This window comes from Mauremys mutica, chromosome 3 (assembly GCF_020497125.1).
Source record: "Mauremys mutica isolate MM-2020 ecotype Southern chromosome 3, ASM2049712v1, whole genome shotgun sequence".
NCBI classification, from domain to species: Eukaryota; Metazoa; Chordata; order Testudines; family Geoemydidae; genus Mauremys; species Mauremys mutica.
This window is the reverse complement of record NC_059074.1, coordinates 164,517,399-164,535,499: the sequence shown is the minus strand read 5'-3', so window position 1 is coordinate 164,535,499 and position 18,101 is coordinate 164,517,399. Positions and strand designations below refer to the sequence as shown.

The 18,101-nt window shown below is 39.8% G+C and overlaps 1 protein-coding gene across 3 annotated transcripts in view; it reads right to left on the bottom strand.

The window, feature by feature from the left end:
- RPS6KC1 (ribosomal protein S6 kinase C1) overlaps window positions 1-18,101 on the bottom strand; it is a 123,262-nt gene that overhangs the window by 63,588 nt on the left and 41,573 nt on the right. For all 3 annotated transcript variants that reach the window (XM_045011342.1, XM_045011343.1, XM_045011341.1), the window contains exons 6-7: window positions 16,531-16,590; window positions 15,537-15,905 (exon numbers count right to left, since the gene is read on the bottom strand). In XM_045011342.1, the coding sequence (XP_044867277.1) occupies window positions 15,537-15,905; window positions 16,531-16,590 (429 nt within the window). The remainder of the gene's footprint in view (window positions 1-15,536; window positions 15,906-16,530; window positions 16,591-18,101) is intronic.

The following is an 18,101-nucleotide window of genomic DNA, read 5'->3' as shown; positions in this document are numbered from 1 at the left end:
GCAACAGTTGTGCGTACTTCACACGTCAGAGAAATGCAGAGGGGTTGTATTTGTATGTTTTATAGGAATGAACTATTGATCAAACTATCCAAAAACTATCCAAACTTTTTTAAAAAATTAAGAGGCAAAGTAATTTTTTCTAATACAAGCTTTTTATTTTAAAATGTTTTTTTAGGAACATTTTATTCATATTTCCAACAGAGATCATGTGGTCACTCTTCAATATGGAGTCCTGAATCATTGATATGAGCATCTTTTAATAAGATTTACACCAAAGAAAGATTTTTTTAAATAGTAGCAAACAAGAAGTGTTAAAGCCCTTGACCAATCTTTACAACTGATCATACAAGCCCATCCTGCTTAAACTACTATTAATTTTTCATGTAGGTATTTTCCTAGCGACTAGAAGATTTGTGTTTCATCTGATCAGTATCAAAGCTCTCTCCACACCCCACCCCATTCACTGGGATTATATCAGCCATGTCATTTTAAATGTTTAAAAACTATGCTGCTGAAGCAAGATATAAAAAAGTGTGGTAATGATGATGACAGAGACCTTTGAATAAAAACCCTTCGAGATTCCTCCCCTCTCTCTCTCTCTCTCACTATGCATTTGCTACAGAGCAGCTGTGCCTCACACAGATTCACATGAATGAAAATATTAAGGCGAGAAACCACCCACTTAGTTTATTTTCCATATGACTTTCCTGTAATTATTTTGTAAACTGTTCACACAACAATATATAAAAACATCTGCAAAAACAGGTAATTAATGTGTCAAGCCAAACTAATGCATTTTTATGGTGGCCATGCTTCGTCAACTGTAATTATAACTCTTTTTAAGCAAATGATGATGTGTTTGTTGCAATGTGCAAGTGGTTATTTTAGATTCTCTGTTTACTGTTATCGCAAACAGAATATAAAAACTCTATAGCTACTTTGCTGTGCATAAGCCTCCATCTAAACAAGCAGAAGCAGTCTGCTCCCTCATTTCCCAACAGCTTTGTATATTTCCAAGTAATAAAACACATTTCTTAAAATCAAACTTGGTGTTAGATTGGCTGACCAGGACACCTCTGACCAATTAGAGGTACTCAGTAAATACAGCCAGCAGCCAGCTATTTAGATTTTTAAGAATTATTTAACTCAGACACACTCACAAAAATAGAAATGATCAAAAATATTCAAATAATCTTGAGGGTCTGACATAGACAAAGAGCATGGATATCAGATAATATGCCCCTCCTTAGTCACCGTGTGGTCAACTGATGAAAATGAGATATATAGGCGCAAGAAGCATTTCCACAGAATAATTACAAGAGGTAGCACATGGCATACTAGGAATATTATGAAGAATATCTGGGTTCTAACATGCAGTGAATATATCTTTTAATTGTCAATCTGCTGGATGTCAATGTGCTGGCTACTCAAACTCCAGCTGGTTACTTGTTTAGTCAGTAGATCTTCTTAGATATAAAAAGGAATTATGTTGAGGTGTTGGCAATGAGCTATTGAAAGTGACTTTATAAAATAAACCTATATTTAAAGTTTACAGATCAGAAAACGCCCATAGGAAACATGTGCCTTGATCAAAAAGTCCTTTTGATAGCCTCAAAATGTGCTCCAAATACTTTCAAGAAGTACCCTGCGTCATTAGATATTTGAGTGACATGCTGCATTTCCCCCAGGATACTGTATAGCATGGACTAAGATGGAAGATTCAGATTGCCAAGGTAGATAGGTAAGTAGCAGGTACTAAAAGAAAGAGGAAGAAGAAGAAAAGAAATCACTGAAAAGGTCTGAAAGACGTTTAAAGTTAGATGTATACAGCATCATATGGTCAACAAATGGCTTATCCCCCATATAGAAAGATGCAACCAAAAAGCTTTAAAAAAGGCACAGTAAATAAAAGAAGCAGCAAAGAATCCTGTGGCACCTTATAGACTAACAGACGTTTTGCAGCATGAGCTTTCGTATTCACCCACGAAAGCTCATGCTGCAAAACGTCTGTTAGTCTATAAGGTGCCACAGGATTCTTTGTTGCTTCTACAGAACCAGACTAACACGGCTACCCCTCTGATAGTAAATAAAAGGAGGGTGCCAGCAACCAACAAGTATTACATAAGGTCAGAAATGATCTCTCTCTCATTCCCTTCTCTCACCAAGGCTCTCTTCCCATCAAGGGGCTGTCTAACAACCTCCAAGCCTCCACCTGTCTCATAAGTAATATAGTCTAGATCAGTTCTTCCTGAAGCAAACACATCGTGCCTTCATACATGCAGTAGTTTGGTTGTACCTTCATTTACCTCACAAAAAGAAAAACTCCTTTAGGGCTTGTTCTCTGCTGTTCAGTATACTTAATGCTTTACATCTTCAAGGGACTGCAGCCATGTTAACTACTGTAATTAATACTCACAGCACAGATGAAGTATTATTTTGAAGTGGAAAAGAAAGGTGAAGCAACTTGCCTAAGGACACAGTAAATCAGTGGCAGAGTCAGGATTAGAAATCAGAAGTTTCTAGATCCCGATCCTATACTTAGTCCAACAGACCACAAAGTTTCTCTCTTGGCAAGTGTGAAGACAAGACCATCTCCTCTCACTCCATTCTCCCACCTCCCCCTTTAAAAAACAAACACACACACACACACACACACACATAGAGTGCCATGTTTGGCTGCAAAGAGCAAGAGCAAAAGGGAGAAAAAGTTAGAACTGGTTCTGAAGATTAAAATACAAGCTTCCAAATGAACATTCATTTCAAAAGCTGCTCATCTCTCCCACTCAGATCCACTATCACAGTGTTTCTCAAACTGGGGTTGCCGCTTGTGTAGGGAAAGTCCCTGGCGGGCCAGGCCTGTTTGTTTACCTGCCCCGTCCGCAGGTCTGGCCGATCGCAGCTCCCACTAGCCACGGTTCGCTGCTCTGGGCCAATGGGGGCTGCTGGAAGCAGCGCGGACCGAGGGACATACTGGCCGCCACTTCCAGCAGCTCCCATTGGCCTGCAGCAGCGAACCGGCTGCGATCGGCCGGACCTGCAGATGGGGCAGGTAAACAAACCAGCCCTGCATGCCAGGGGCTTTCCCTACACTAGCGGCAACCCCAGTTTGAGAAACACTGCACTATCATACTTAAAATACATTGAGAACTTTTAGATCTCGAAGTGCTTTACAAAAGTGGATATGCTCCATTCGTTTCATTTAACAGATTGGAGTAATTCAACTACACAGCTGTTCAGACACGTGCCCAAAGTCACACAGCCAATCATTGGCAGATGCAGGATTAACACTCTGGCCTACCTACTGGTCCATGCTTCCATCAGAGATACCCCTACCTACTTCTAGGCCATAATTACAGCCAACTCTGATGACCATCCCTGGAAAAAAAGGGCAGGTAGATTAAGGGACACATCTTAAAAAACACAGCCCTTCATGAGAATCACTACGTGCATCCAGGAATGGGGAAAGAATCAGACTCAAAGAGAAGATGCCAGCTAGGTAAGAAATTGCTGTTGCCTAATTCTGCACCTGAATCTCCTGCACAGATGCAATGCCAATTGAAGGACACAAGAAATGGTATATTTCCTTATCACTTAAGGAAATAAGCTTATCAATATAACTTTGATGCAGCATATATGGTGGAGTATATCCAGTTACCTTGGATATACTGTTGGAAAAACTTGGAAAAACTGTTGACTGGACAGAAAGCAGGAAAAATACACAATATACATCTTCAGAGACTCCAATAATTCCTCTAGCACAACCAAAGTTGACATCAGGATACTTTTATGGTAAAAAAAAAAAAAAAAACACCACACAAGCAGGAAAGAACTCAACACACACACAGGTCCCTTTTATACATCATAAAACAGCAAAGGATGCCACAAATCTTTTTTTTTTTTAAACACCTTTGCAGGTCCCCATTAACTTTGTTTTTTATACAGTTTCACAGTGAAGAAACTTGCCATGGGTCAGAAATTAGAACCCATTGTTTCCAATAATTCAGAAGAGAATATCCATCTTGATACAGAGTTGAGCCCCCTGCACATGTTTTAAGAACGAAGACCGGGGTCTCTATTGATGTGACTGCTAAACAAACCTACACTTCTTTCTCAACCAGTTGGTGAGCCAGGGCAGGCTACCCCACGTAAGTAGGTTATATATGTAATACTACATAAATCTTTGTAGTTCAGAAAAAACCTCCAATTTAAAAATAAGCCAGTCAACGTACCAGAATGAGCTTGCTCCATCTCTTGCAAGAGGAGACAATAACGTTGGAGCATCTCATTTCAGAACGTGAGACTCGTGAGCTATTTATTCTTGTGAAGGAAAGAGAGATGCACCCCACATGGATCTGATATAGAATTAAAGATCAAACTAAACAATCACCTCTTCTACCAAGAATGTACAAGGAATCTTATGAAAAAAAGAATAACCTTGCAAGCTCCTTGACGGAGGCTCCAATCTGCATGACTGAAACCAAACAGAATCACTTCTATTCACCTCAGAGACCAACACAGACACTAAAGTTAGATTTTGACATCATTGCCAGGGCCCTAGCCAGGAGAAAAGAAGGGCTTCCCCCCTCCCCCAAGAGTGATTCATGGCAATTGATTGAGTTTCAAGTGAGAACATTCCACTGCTGTAATTTTTAGAAGGCATACTTTGCAGGTACCACAAAAGGCATGGGAGAGTAATACACAGCGGCCTCATACCACACACAAAAATCGTTTGACTGCATTGAGCTGCATTTCCTTTTGGAAACAATAGCCCAGGTGAGATTTGGAGGAAGGGAGACATTCCATGTTTCCACCTTCCAGTCTGCACAGTGCTGCTGAGGTCTAAGATTTATACAGGCTCACTGGATATCAGATCACTTTCCTTTTTGCTAGATCATCATCTAAATCAGATGTCCTCTCTCTCCCCTGTCCTCAACTAACTGCAGTGAACCTTAGCACATGATGAGGACATTTCCACAGAAGGAATAAGACCAACAAGCTACCATTATCTCTTTACTGATATTCTATCGCTTCTAGGTATCTCATACCCTTCTGTTTTTCCTCTCATGACTACTCAAATGTTTCAGACCTTATCTGGATTTAAGAACCAACCAGAAGAGGTTGGAAGTTTCTTCTCTTAAAGAACATACCAGGAATTTGATGGAGGATCTGTCTATGCAGTTCTCCCCAAACTCCAAGTATTTGGCCATTGATTGAAACAGTAAAACTTTTTTCAGATACTAAAAGCCTGAATAAGCCATTCATAAATCACCCAATGGAACAGTTAAAATACTCCTTTTTTATATAAACAAGTTTCTCTATGTCCTTCACAGCCACCCCATATATATCCCCCAGCTGGATTTTTGGATTTTTCAAAGAATGACTCTGTTTTCCATGGAGTAATAAAAATGCAAGGGGGGGCGCCTTAAAAGACTTATTCTTCCCACAATGAAAGGAGGTTTAGCAGCACCTTCCTCATTAGCGGGTAACCCAGCTGTTATTTTTGCTTATTTGGTTTGAGGACCTCTGTTTTTATTAGTGCAAATACTTCTTACATCATACAAATGAGACTGCTATTTCCTTATTAACCAAACAAACTTGTGCACGCTGTAAGTGAACATGCAATTTGTAAATCTTGACACTATGGCCACTATTCTGTAGCCCTGAAATTTCAAGCACACTTCTGGGAAATTTGTTTCAGGAATGGGAGGAGAAGCTGAGTCATGAACAAGTCCCCCCGAACGCCACAGAGAGCTAGAATGCTTTTTAAGTTGACTGCATAATTAGTTGCTGGACATGTTGGCAGCTCTCAAGGAGGCAGCTGGTGATTTCAGCACCTGGAAGCAGCTTGGGATGGAGGATCAGCACATACACTGGCAGTTTGTTAATGATCAGCACTGAAACAGTTAATGTTGACATTTTGTCTTCTTCGGGTTTCAGAGTAACTAACTGATTGAGATAACAGTGCAGTTCACTTTTTTGAGTTATTCTTTCTAGCTATCTGCAGACGTCATCGGATAGCTACACAACCGTGAAGAATAGCATATTTTTAAGTGAAGCTTTAAAGTCTGAAGCACAAATTTGTGGCATCAAGTGAACTCCCTAGAACATAGATCCCTCATAACTTTCCAGTTTGTATACAAGGACTAACATCTGGGTTCTTTTAAGGACTCTGAGCACATCACATTTAATGCATGTTTACCTAGGTATTTAGAACTCACGTACCTTGAATGAAGGTACCAACTCCAACTCAGACAGCAAAACAAAATTTAAACCACCAATGGGTTATCACAAATCTGAACAGAGTATATGGAAAAATATGTAGAAATAAGTGCAAAGGTTAAGGCTACATACGAAAGTGTTCTGCATGTGGAGTGCTCACGTGACTAACAGGCAGGTAACAGCTAAGAACGATAAATTTTACAGTACATACAAGACAGTTTTTCAAAAGTTTTATTCCTAGGAGTATCTCTCTTCAGATAAAAATGTTTCTTGCATTTATAACTGTGTTAAACATGACAGAAGCTGGTAATCTGTCGTATGTGTTTGTAGATGTCCAAAGAAACCAGCGATCTTGTCATGTGAGGCAGACCTAGCTAGCATCTGCATTCACACTAAGCTCTGGCTCTATTTCCCATTGAGCAGTTAACAAAAAAAAAAAAAATCAGTCAAACTACATGGATTCTACAATGGAAGAAACATCCCTGGATACTCTGTTAAAAAAAATAAAATCTGGAACCTAGATCAGCACAAAAACAGAAGGAGAAGCAGCAGCCTCCTAGCACTGATAAGAAAACAAAATGGTGCCAGCAGCAGCATGTCCTCCAACACTAGCACCACAGAAACAGGAGACCGCTTTGGCAGTCAGAATAGTGGACGTAGTTACACAGAACCTTACCAGAGAAATGAAAAACGAAATGTTCCAAGCCTCTCTGCAGTCTGTTCTCGGAGGGCGTTCTACTAAACAGAGAAATATGACTGAAAGTCAGTGAATGTGACACCAACTTGTTACATGGCAGAGGAAATCCAACAGGAGTTTGAAGACAGACTCCTGACTCCAAGAAAGAAGCTACAACAGCCTGAAGAATGAGGGATTGCAGGAAGGAGTGGGGTGGAGGAGAGATTCATATTACAGAACTCCCAGAAGGCAGTGTACTGCCTAATCCTACTTCTCAGTTTTCTTTTTATATGAAGACTAGCTTCCCACTTACTTGAAGTTTCAACAAAAATTGCAAACCCAAAATTGAAAGAGTAGACAGTACACTCCTCCTGAGAGGCCACAACCCATGCAGGCCCAGCCCCACCTGTGAAGACAAGTGGTTTTAAGCTGCTAGGGGAAAAGAAAAAAAAACCAAAACGACTCCTCTACACAATGGCATGAGCATGTTTTTTTCAAGAGGTCTCTGTAGCATTACACACTATGCAGACTTTAACCCAATGAGGAACATCATCAGGCAATATGGTTACAGATGCAGCCCCACCTACCCAGCTTCTTTAAAAATCTTCACCAGGAAATAACATAAAACCCTCACAAGAATCCTTAGATTCTCAGAGCTGCTTACACCTTCATCACAGAGATAAGCTTTTTGCTATATTAAAATCAGATATTTTAGTATTTGTATATTCTGCTGCTTATCAGTAAGTACTATGGGTGGGGATGGGCCTGGTTAATTGAGCCTAAAAATCACCAGATTTAAATATGTATTTTGCATTGGTTTACATAAATTGAGGAGGAGGGATTAATTTTTTATGCAAAAAAACTGTAGGGAGCCCACTTGAGTAGCTAGGAGGCGGAAATAAACTATTCAGTTGGTTGCTTTTTGGACACCAACATTTATATTTTTTATAAAAAAATACATTGCTTGTTTCTGTATTCAACAAGGTCATGTAGCACCAGACCTGACCTCAAACCCATACCCAATTTTCCTACACCAGTAAAGGCTCACCTCAGCGACACCACTCAATGAGGCATTAAACTCTACAGGCAAAAGCTCCAGTTACTATCCCCTAAGATACCAGGCATACTAGACTAGATCTATTTCTTCTATCTATATTATATTCTGAAAGTAGTGTGGATTCCCTAACAGACCTGAGAATAATCTCCAATGATGCTGCTCTGTTCCTCAGAATAGATTATTTAAACCCTAACCTTCCCCCATCAAAGTGGAGGTAACTTATTTCACAAGCTGGGAAGTTAGTTCGTTTCCAAAATGGCTAGAAATATCATCTAGATGTCTAATATATTACTCACCTAAGGCAACCCTATTTCATTTTGGGGGGAATGCCTCATTATATATAAATTTCTGGGTCCAAGTTCAAAGTGAGGTTCAAATTGTATCTGTAACTTTCATTCCAGCTCTGTTTGTTGGATATCAGCAAAGCTAATGTAAGTGGGTATGCAACTGATATTATCAAAATTAGGGCGGTCAATTAATTGCAGTTAACTCATGGGATTAACTCAAAAAAATTAATCATGATTAAAAAAATTAATTGCAGTTTTAATTGCACTGTTAAACAACAGAATACCAATTGAAATTTATTAAATATTTTGGATGTTTTTCTACATTTTCAAATATATTGATTTCAATTACAACGCAGAATACAAAGTGTACAGTACTCACTTTATTTTTATTACAAATATTTGCACTGTAAAAATGATAAAATTATAGTATTTTTCAATTTGCCTCGTACAAATACCATAGTGCAATCTCTTATTTGTGAAAGTGCAACTTACAAATGTAGATTTTTTTTTGTTTTGTTACATAACTGCATTCAAAAACAAAACAATGTAAAGCTTTAGAGATGGGGTCGGCAACATTTCAGAAGTGGTGTGCCGAGTCTTCATTTATTCACTCTAATTTAAGGTTTCGCGTGCCAGTAATACATTTTAACATTTTTAGAAGGTCTCTTTCTATAAGTCTATAATATATAACTAAACTATTGTTGTATGTCAAGTAAATAAGGTTTTAGAAAATGTTTAAGAAGCTTCATTTAAAATTAAATTAAAATGCAGAGCCCCCCGGACCGGTGGCCAGGACCCCGGCAGTGTGAGTGCCACTGAAAATCAGCTCGTGTGCCGCCTTCGGCACATGTGCCATAGGTTGCCTACCCCTGCTTTAGAGCCTACAAGTCCACTCAGTCCTCCTACTTGTTCAGCCAATCGCTAAGACAAACAAGTTTGTTTACATTTACAAGAGATACTGCTGCCTGCTTCTTATTTACAACGTCACCTGAAATGAGAATAGACGTTTGCATGGCACTTTTGTAGCTTGCATTGCAAGGTATTTATGTGCCAGATATGCTAAACATGAGTATGCCCCTTCATGCGTTGGCCACCATTACATAGGACATGCTTCTATGCTGATGGCGCTCATTAAAAAAAAATGCTTAATTAAATTTGTGACTGAAGTCCTTGGGGGAGAATTGTATGTCTCCTGTTCTGTGTCTTACCCGCATTCTGCCATATATTTCATGTTATAGCAATCTCGGATGATGACTCAGCACATGTTGTTCGTTTTAAGAACACTTTCAGTGCAGAGTTGACAAAACGCAAAGAAGATACCAATGTGAGATTTCTAAAAATAGCTACAGCACTCGACCCAAGATTTAAGAATCTGAAGTGCCTTCCAAAATCTGAGAGGGACGAGGTATGGAGCATGCTTTCAGAAGTCTTAAAAGACCAACATTCCAATGCAGAAAATACAGAACCCGAACCAACAAAAAAGAAAATCAACCTTCTGCTGGTGACATCTGACTCAGTTGGTCTGTACTGCTTTCGATCATTATCGAGCAGAACCCATCATCAGTATGGACAATGTCCTCTAGATTGGTGGTTGAAGCATGAAGGGACATACGAATCTTTAGCAAATGTGGCACATAAATATCTCGCAACACCAGTTACAACAGTACCACACGAATGCCTGTTCTCGCTTTCAGGTGACATTGTAAACAAGAAGCGGGCAGCATTATCTCCTGCAAATGTAAACAAACTTGTTTGTCTGAGCGATTGGCTGAACAAGAAGTAGGACTGAGTGGACTTGTAGGCTCTAAAGTTTTATATTGTTTTGTTTTTGAATGCAGTTATTTTTTGTACATAACTCTACATTTGTAAGTCCAACTTTCATGATAAAAAGGTTGTACTACAGTACTTGTATTAAGTGAATTGAAAAATACTATTTTTTTTATTTTTACAGTACAAATATTTATAAAAATATAAATATAAAAATATACTGTAAAAAATAAACTGTACACTTTGTATTGCACTGTACACAAGAGCACTGTACACTTTGAACTCTGTGCTCTACCTGAAATCAATATATTTGAAAATGTAGAAAACATCCAAAAATATTTATATAAATAGTATTTTATTATGGCTTAACAGGGTGATTAATTTTTTTAATCGCTTGACAGCCCTAATCAAAATGTTTTCCCTGACATAGTTTGTGGATAGCCAATGAAAACGAGTGTCCAAGACCTGGCACACAGAATTAATTAATTATCTTGAGATCTACTTATGATTGACAAGGACACCATACAAATTGTATGCATCATGGTTCATTTAATCAGATGCTCAGCCTTGAGGACTACACTGGACAAGTACTCATTCCACACAACCAAGGCAGTTCATCATTTAGATATATACACATGCAAGTGAAGAATGTAAGAACAGCCCCAAAGTGGAACAAGCATTCCAGATCTACCCTAGATTAGGTATACAATCTTCCTCCAGATTTTCATGTATATCACGGAGACCTGTAAGTAAAGGGTTAACTATTAGTCCTTACTTTTTCAGCCTTATAGGACAGATTCTGCCATCCTTACTCATGTATCTGGTTCCCCTACATCTCTGTATCTTTCTTGCCTCACCATCTTAGGCACTATCGGCTTTTTTAGGTTAAAATAAGTGATCATGTTTAACTATCTGCTCACCACACATCTCAACTTGCCGATGCCCAAATGGGGGTATAATTTGGGATGGTCACACAAGAACTGAAGAGATGGGATTAATTTCTCTAGTACAAATAGTATTTTCTGTTAGCTCAGCCTCCCAGTTAGTTTCTTACTAACGTAAATTCTGTCCAGCAATAAGAATGAAGGGACGCCAACTTTATAGTTAACTCTGGGACTAAAATGACCAACGTTTTCAAAATGAGGGACAGCTGGGAAGCACCAGGCTTGCTGTTGCTGATTTTTTTTCTTCATGTAATTCATCAACAGGCCTGAAGCAATACACTGACCTCAGACTGTTCTGCATGCTAACAAAACAAAGAAATAGCCATATTTGCCAGTCAAACTAGTTCTGAAGCAGCAGCAGTGGGATTCCACTTCATGAGGGGGAGAGGGATGCAAACAGCCATTGCTCCCCACAGTACACCATGGAACTGTGCTGCAACAAGTACTCTATCCATTTCAGTATGGAGGTGTGCTTAGAGTACAGGTGATACTACTGCAGCCCATGGGCTCTGGTCCCATTCCTAGTCTGGGCACAGGTTAGAGAATTTCATCTCTTTATGGACATGGGCTGTGCATGAACAAAATCTGGCCTAAGATGTTTATTGTATTGATGCTCAAAAAAAAAATAGTACAGCTAGTTCTCAGAATTTAACAGCGTCATAGAACCCGTTTTATTCCCTGAAAAGACACCCCGATCAGTTTTCTTGCCAGGACAGTAAATAGAATGCTAAAGATTTCATGCTAAAATGTCACAGAAGAGTAACAGGGGAAGATACAAGTGCGTTGCTAACAATGTAGTTAACAGAACCATGTTTTCCACTGTATACACAAAGGAAACTGAAAATCAAGTCAACATCCTTATCTCCTTGGCTTCAGCACATGCAGTATTTTTCACCTCTGGGATTAGCGCCATCAAGTCTAAGGGCTGAAGAGTCATCAGGTATGTCAGATTTTCCACTTACAAAGACTGCCTTTACGGAAGAGCAGACAAATTACAGCTATTTATCATCGGCTAAGGAATTGCAAGTCTGCAAGATTCAAGTAATACATGTAGTAAATTCAAGGATATTTACAGTTAGGAAAGTAGGCAATACCACTGGGACAGGTCAGAAGCATGAGTGAGTATACCTTATACCAAATCAATAGGAGTGGTTAAAAACAGGATAAAGAGAAACTTAAATTCCAGGTCTGTGATGCTGAGTTACTCAACTACTATATGAAAAGCAGTCAGAGGGAAGTTCCAAACAGAAAGGATTGACTGTTTGCTATATTGATTGCATTTTGTCATTGTAGTTTTTAAGCGTCAATTTCTATTTTCTTGGTGCCACCAAGTGGCAGCATTATGAATTGTCACTTTATATAGAAAGGACACCTTCAATCTAGTGTCAGCTCTGAGAAGACAGGCCACACACAATGCAGTGGCGGCATGTGGGAAAGAAAACAAAAAAAAACCACCCACCCTAAGATCTGAAAACTGTTTTGGCTGGCCTGGAAAGAGACCCAAAATGAAGATATTCTATAAGTAAACCACAAACTATTGACACCCAAGACATTTACAAAGGATTTCAACACACATATCACTAATACATGCATGTTTTTGACCACGTGAGATATATGTTGGAAAAGATAATAAGCATGTCTTATGAGTCAGAGTTAAGATTATTGCAATGTAGAGTGAATATTCACTTGTCAATATTAACAGTAACAGCATATTTTAAATGAAGATATATTGACATAAGAATAGTGTCTACAGGGCTAGTTAAGAATATGATGAATTCAAAGGCACTTCAGAGAGATTAAAAAGAGTTACAGCACAGTCGTATAATCTGTGGGTTGGGGGCCATGTGTGTCCCTCAAAGGAGACTGTAATAAGAAAATATGTATTTTATTGGGAATGGAAAATATGTTCTCTGAACCACATCCTGGAATTCTGAAACTGAAATATTTGAATTAGCTGGGTCACTATGGCAAAGAGGCTGGGGACTTCCCTGCCAGGCTGTGGGAGCCCCACAAAGAGCTGGATAGGAGTTCAAATGGCTTTACCTGAGCCTAGGGGGAGTGCCTAGCAAAGAATGACTTCTCTCTTCCATCCCCACCCTCACAGAGAAGATGGCAAGCTCAGAACCAGCAACCAGTTACAGCTCCCAGGTTCTCTGCCCCAGCCCAGTTTAGAGCAATTTAGGGGCTGCTCTAACCTGAATTAGCTGGCTATGGTCTCCAAGGAATTACATACCAGCTGGAGACAGACAGAATGAAACACACTCCAACCACTTTCACTCCCTGATCCCAACCCCTGGCACAGAGGGCCTGTCATATGGGAAGAGCAAGGTATAGGTGCCAGCTATGCTAACTCTGCACCCACACAGAAATCCCCCATATTGGGGGGTATCCCCAGCATGGAGTTGCAGCTGGTAACTACGCCCTTTGTGCAGCCCAAGCAAAAAAGGACAGAAAATCTGCCAAAAACAATTAAGAACATAAGAATGACCATACTGAGTCTGAGCAATGGTCATGTAGCCTAACATCCTGACTTCCAACAGTGGTTAGTGCCTGCTGCTTTAGAGGGAATGAACAGAACAATGGAATTGTCAAGTGATCCATCCCCCATCATCCAGCCCCAGTTTCTAGCAATCAGAGGTTTAGGGACATCTGAAGCATAGAGTTGCATCCCTGATCATCCTGGCTAATAGCCATTGATGGACCTATCCTCCATGAATTTACCTAAATTCTTTTTTGAACCTTGTTATACTTTTGATCTTTACAGCATCCCCTGGCAACCAGTCCCACAGGTTGACTATGTGCTATGAGAAGAACAACTTCCTTATGTTTGTTTTAAACCTGCTGCCTGTTAATTTCATTGGGTGACCCCTGATTCTTATGTTATATAAAGGGGTAAATAACAAGTCCTTATTCACTTGCCCCACTCTTTCTGGGACCCTTTGACTTTTTTGAAATAATGTTTGGTCATCAGGCTGAAAATCCTGGATATCAATGGATTACAGAATAAAATTGGGAATTAGGACTGTCGCTAGGTAGCTGTACAAAGAGATAACGAATATATGACAGAGTGAGAAAAAGCAAGAAATCTCAAGTTCTTGGAGAAAACTCTAGAAATAGTAGCAAACGAAGAATTTAAGGTAGATTTGTTATGCTGAAGCTGCAAATGCCAGTTTGAAAGGCCCTTGCATTGTGGTTAAAAAGCAGAAGTGGTTATGACAAAATGGAATGTCCTTCAGAAAAGCAGTAGTGAAAGGCACATCATCCTAAAAGAAAGTGTATTAATAAAGAATGAACAGCAGGGTTGCTACCAACAGACCGATTCCCAACACATTCAACATCCGGAATGAAAAGCATGTTGATAACATGGATAACGCAGTCATCCTAATGACACGACTCCCAGAGGGAAGGAAAGAGGCAGATTTACGAACAGTGAGTTGGCTCATCTCTAGCAGAAGCTAAGCACATACTCTTGTCCATCATCTACATTTTCACCAATACTATTCCTATTATTTTCTCCCTGCCAGTGTAAAAAGCAGCACAATATGCAACATCCGTTCACAGAACCATACAGAGGCCCCTCCAGAGGATCTTGTGTGTCTTTATGAAATACAATAAAAAAAATCTGAAAACTAGTCTGTCTGGAACTACTGGAGTTAATTTCTGAATCCATCCAGTGGATCTGTGGTTAGAGCTCTGCACTGTCAAATGAGACTTGGATCTGGATTCCAGTTTTCTGTTCTCAGCAGGCTAGCATAGGATGGGAGTACTGCACAGGCTCTGAATTCACTCCTGTACAAAGCACATGCTACTGCTCTGCTACAATTCCTGCAGCCAGATGAGACGTTAATATTAATAGATTTTAGTTTTCATTGGCTTGAAAGGCTGCTGTAATTTGGGGCTTTTGGGGATCAGAGATGGAAGAGAGAAAACCCTTCCCTGAGTGGCAAGCAGGATGTTCTGTTGTTTAACTTCAGAATTTTTTTTACAGGGGTGAGGTCATGTGTGCATACAATTCTGTTCTCCTAGCAATGCAAATAGCTCTATAACACAGAATTTGAAAAACTATTTACATGTATATGCGTCTTTTAGCTAGAGAAGGCAAGAGGGTCTAGTGGACTAGGAAGTAGGCTGGGAGGCAGAAACACTTCTGCTCCCTGATGTGTTTGGAAAGTTAACCTGAGTCTGTTTCCCCCATGTGTCAAAAGGAGATAATTAACCCTCAATTAACCATGTAAGTTAAGTTATGTTACTACAACAGTTCTGCAAATTCTGAGTATTATAGATAATCATTCCCAATGGTACATAAAGAATAAAAAGGGATATTTACAGGAGTTATACTAGATAGAGAAGTCAAACTGCAACTCAGCATTTAGATTGTGGTTGTGCTTCAGGTTTGAAAAGAGAACAAGTATTTGACACTCAGCATTACTGTTCGAAAACAGTCTCAGATAAGAAAACACACTTCAGTTCTCAACTACACATCATTTGCCATTTAACAGAACCTTGTTAGCACTCACTAAATTGTTGTTATTAATAGAAGACTAACATATCATAGAAGTCATTCAATGCAGTGGGAAGATCCATACCTTGAACACCTTCCAGGAGCAGATCGACCCCTCTTCGATAAAAGCTAAAGGCAGCTTCATAATCTTCTTCTTCCTCCTTCTTCAAGGCCAGCTTTATCAGCTCACCTGCTTTCTCCAAGTAATCATGTTTGCCAAGCTTGTGTCTTAAGCTCCCAGTAAACAGACTACGGCTTTCACTCTCCCTCTCGCCTTCAGGTTTGCTCCACTCACAATCATAAGCAATAGCACCTTGTCCTAAGGATTCTGAAGCAAGGCTGAGACCAAAAGCTCTACTGGGAGAATTTTGGTTGGATGCCATTCCATCATCTAATTCGGCAAGAGAGTCTACATCGACTGTCAAAGAGATGAGGTCACTATCACTGGAGAAACCTGAAGTATGATCACAAGTGTGTACAAAGAAATTAAAGTAGTTAGTATTAGTATTTCTACTAATACTCTGAGAAAACAACAATTTATTTCTTGTTACCCACCATGTATATTCAAGTTAAGCCTCTATAACTATTTGTAGCATCTCTGGTGTAGGTCAGAAGGACTACTGATGCTCTGATTTCCCCCTCTACCATAAGTGTCCTTCGGAATTCTTTATCACAAGACTTGCCATTCCTGTTCCATTTTGAATTTTAAGCATCAAGTACAGACTCTTTACCTCGCCTGTTTTTTTGATGTACATCATCACAAGACTTCAAGTGTAGAACTAGCCTTATATACCAGCACTCTCTTGGGACCTCAAGATTTTTGAGTTCCCGTGGAAGAAGCCCAATTTTCTCCAAGTTGGCAAAAGGCTAAGATAGTAAGGCTAAGTGGCCCAAGTTGTTAAATTACCAGTTAGATATTTGTGACACATTGGTTTCAAATACATTTTATATAGAGATTATAATTTTTCTCTCTGCATATATCATCATGTATAAAAGGCATCAAGTTTCAACTCGACAATATTATTTTTGGTATTTGACTATATGGCAGGTATATAAACAAAGCTATTTCTATATTTTACCTCCACATTCTGATTGGCTGGTAAGCATCACATCATCAAGTCCACTTAAATCCTTTTGAACTAAAAAAAGGAGAGAGGGGAAAGGCATTAGATAAATTTTTATATCACAGAATATACATTAATTTAATATCAAGCAAAGGGAAGAAGAGACTTATTGATGCAGTCTTTATCGCAAATCGAGAAGTGTGTTCGAAGCAACTGCACTCAAACCTGCTTTCAAATGTATTCATTTTGGATTGCCAAAACAGCTACATTATCATAACTGTGGTTTTAATTTTTTCAATTCCCTGAGGCCTTAAAGGTTTAAAAAGATTAAACAGCAAAGGTGCCTATTTAGGAGAACTACATGAAGCCTCAGTACCACATTACTGTATCCAAATTCAACTGTGATGATGGCATTTAATCCCACTATAGACTATTCTTCTGCTCCACAATTCTTATGGAAATTTAAGATTTGAGGGACTTGCAAACATGCATACAATTTAAGAAGACACACAAGCTTTCAATTTGGAAAACAATATTCCAGAATAACATCCTGCACCAGATGTCTGGAATAAGCCATGAACTTGGCACTGCCAGCTGGACCGCAAATGGGAGTTTGTTTTATCATCTTGCCACACATACCCATTGAAGCAATACATGGAAGGGTGAAAGAAAATTCTGAGATAAACCCTGAAGTCTGCGGTCTTGTGCATTACCATTGCAATCAAGATATTCTCCACACCACCAGGTAATATTTCATGACACAGGTGGTTCTCAAACAAAAACAAATTCCTTTAGACTTTCTCGAAAGCTCTAGAGTCAGAGTTTGGGGCGGGGGGAGGGAAACCCACTCACCTTCTCATGAAGGATGAGCAGAATTTTTGCCTAGAAAAGTGGTCTTTGGAGAGACTAGTTCCTTTAAGGGGAGTGAGGGGAAGAGGAGGCAGGAAGTGGAGCCACTCCCATTTGCTCTTTCATGAAAAAGCCTTGGGGAAGGCAGAGAGTGCAGGGCAGCACTGTTCTTTTGCATAAGGCAAAGAGAGAAGTGGGAACAGAGTGGCATTCTAAGGGTATGTCTTCACTAGCAGCAGGACTTTAATGTGGCTGTGTAGTCACGGCACCAGCACTGGGAGAGGGCTCTCCCAGCACGGTAAAACAAAAAAACTCACCACCCTCATGAGGGGAGTAGCTCCCAGCGCTGGTGCACTGTCTACACTGCCATTTTACAGCACTGAAACTTGCAGCACTCTGGAGGGTGTTTTTTCACACCCCTGAGCAAAACAGTTGCAGCACTGTAAAGTGGCAGTGTAGACAAGGCCTAAAAGAAGCAGGAGGAGGAACTGAGATTTCTGGGAAGCAGTGTCTCTCCTGCGGGTCTTAGAGCTCTGCAAACGGGAAGGAGGGCCTGAACTCCCTACCAGGAGGGCAAGGGGAGAGCAGACAATTCACTAATAAGGGAGAGTGCACATGGAGAACCCATAATTTAGGTGCCAAGAGCCCAGAATTCATTAACTGGGGTGGTCAGTTGATTTTGTTTGGGGGAGACAGCAATTAGCTAGGAGTGTGGGTTGAAGAAGCATTATTTATGG